The sequence below is a fragment of the Cyprinus carpio genome, chromosome A1 (assembly GCF_018340385.1).
Source record: "Cyprinus carpio isolate SPL01 chromosome A1, ASM1834038v1, whole genome shotgun sequence".
NCBI lineage: Eukaryota > Metazoa > Chordata > Actinopteri > Cypriniformes > Cyprinidae > Cyprinus > Cyprinus carpio.
Window position 1 is genome coordinate 25,989,038 of NC_056572.1, and position 1,814 is coordinate 25,990,851.

General features: G+C 36.9%; 1 protein-coding gene across 1 annotated transcript; it reads left to right on the forward strand.

Annotated features, from left to right (window-relative positions):
- The first annotated feature begins 480 nt into the window (after nt 1-480).
- On the forward strand, nt 481-1,358 carry LOC122136510 (cyclin-dependent kinase inhibitor 1C-like). The gene is made up of 4 exons (XM_042720311.1): nt 481-509; nt 610-688; nt 830-880; nt 1,055-1,358. The coding sequence occupies exons 2-4, from the start codon at nt 635-637 to the stop codon at nt 1,343-1,345; spliced, it is 396 nt and encodes a 131-aa protein (XP_042576245.1). The 5' UTR covers nt 481-509; nt 610-634; the 3' UTR covers nt 1,346-1,358.
- The last annotated feature ends 456 nt before the right edge of the window (nt 1,359-1,814 follow it).

Sequence of the window (1,814 nt, forward strand, 5' to 3'; positions counted from 1 at the left end):
TATATATATATATATATATATATATATATATATATATATATATACATATAACATAATCATGCTTATATTTGTCACAATCATGGCAAATCACCTCCATTAATTTAAAGACCTTTTCTCCTGATTTTTTTTTTTAAGTATTCTAATTCCTTTTGACATTCTATATATTTTTGATGATATGTAGAATGACACAGATATAAGGAAAGATATAATTTATTATCAAAGAATCCCAGTAACATCCAGCCCTATAAGGTATGCCTTAATCTTTTGTTTTGTTTATGTGTTGCATAAACTCAGTATGTTTACAATTAATATACCATAAGAGAGGCAACCATGTGACTCATTTCCCTATTTCCCAATTCTTGAGTAAAGTCAACCTTGCTAAATACTAAGCATTACATTTTGTTACTTCTGCTGATTGGCCAGTTGCATGTCAATAATGTATATATAAAGCATTTATCACTGCTGTATTGATGTCACACAGAAAAGTCTCTCATATATTTGGCATAAAGGTAAGTAGCAAAGGTAGACTAAATTAAGAGCATTTACATTTCTATTTGGTCATTTAGAAGAATTTTTTTTCCAATGCGACTTACACACTTTATCTATTAGATCACTGCTGCTCTTCTTGAGAACCATGAAATCTTTCCTGATCATTGCTTGTATCTTTGGACTCTGCTTTGCCGTGCTAGTGAGTTTCATTCCCTTTTTATTGCATGTTCATGTGATGTTTTACTTATTTTTACCACCACACTGTTCTGAAATGTAATTTATAACAATGGAAATGAAGTGATGATGGTGATGAAGATGCAACATTTCTTTTCCTTTGTAGGCAGAGGATGGAGAACTTCGAGAGAAGCGCTCATCAAGCCATTCCTCAGAGGTCAGTTTGAAATCAAAAACTTTTTCCATTCCATAAAATCCTTGAATTTATCGTGTTTTAGGCTGCATTCTGAACATGTCATATATGTTTGTCTTCATTTTGAAATCTGTTTTATATAGACTCTTTTCAATAGAAATCTTCTACTGATATGTTCTTCTACTGATATTTCTACAGAGACAACCTGGAGGCTTCTTCAACCCAAACCCATTTCAGCGTCCCTATCCCTATCCCTATCCGTACTCCCCCACTTACCAGCCTCGGCCTCTACCTCAGCCTCTGCCTCCAAACAACAATGCTCTCCTCAGCCTCTTGCCATTCATCTTAGCACAGCTGGCATCCAAACCTGCTCCTGCACCGGCCCCTGCACCGGCACCTGCACCGGCCCCTGCACCGGCCCCTGCCCCGGCCCCGGCCCCTGCACCAGCCCCTGCACCAGCCCCAGCTCCTGCCCCTGGTGGGCGATAAGACACCAGTTAAAACTGAGCATGTGTCTCCTTGACTTAAATAAACTTAGTATCATTGAATCATACATTTGTGTTTGTGTGATTCTTTCTAAATGTAAGTTCTTAAATTCCTGTTTATTGAACTGTTATATAAGGAATGCATAAAGACACTTGTTTCATTCATGAGTGAATCAACTTTTTTGAAAGAATCCATTGAATGAACGATTCAGTGACTCCGCTACTTAATTCAGTGACTCCCAAAGTAACAATTTAACATATTGAAAATGTTTCTGGCACTTTTGGTTGGCCTCATGTATTATAACAGTCATAACAAGCACACTTTATGTGCATTTAGCTTTTAATTAGAAAGCATAAGACAATGTATGATTAAATGATGCAAAGTTAATTTTTTTAAGAGACCAAAAACAAGAGTATCAAGTCAATCAGGTCCATGCTCCGCTTTAGCTGGTGTCTCATCTCCCACCAGGAGC

What these genes read in the sequence shown, in the direction of transcription:
- LOC122136510 (XM_042720311.1), top strand. Translation starts at nt 635, where the DNA reads ATGAAATCTTTCCTGATCATTGCTTGTATCTTTGGACTCTGCTTTGCC. An exon ending in GACTCTGCTTTGCCGTGCTA is followed by an intron (nt 689 to 829) that starts GTGAGTTTCATT and finishes TTTCCTTTGTAG; the next exon opens with GCAGAGGATGGAGAACTTCG. An exon ending in CATCAAGCCATTCCTCAGAG is followed by an intron (nt 881 to 1,054) that starts GTCAGTTTGAAA and finishes ATATTTCTACAG; the next exon opens with AGACAACCTGGAGGCTTCTT.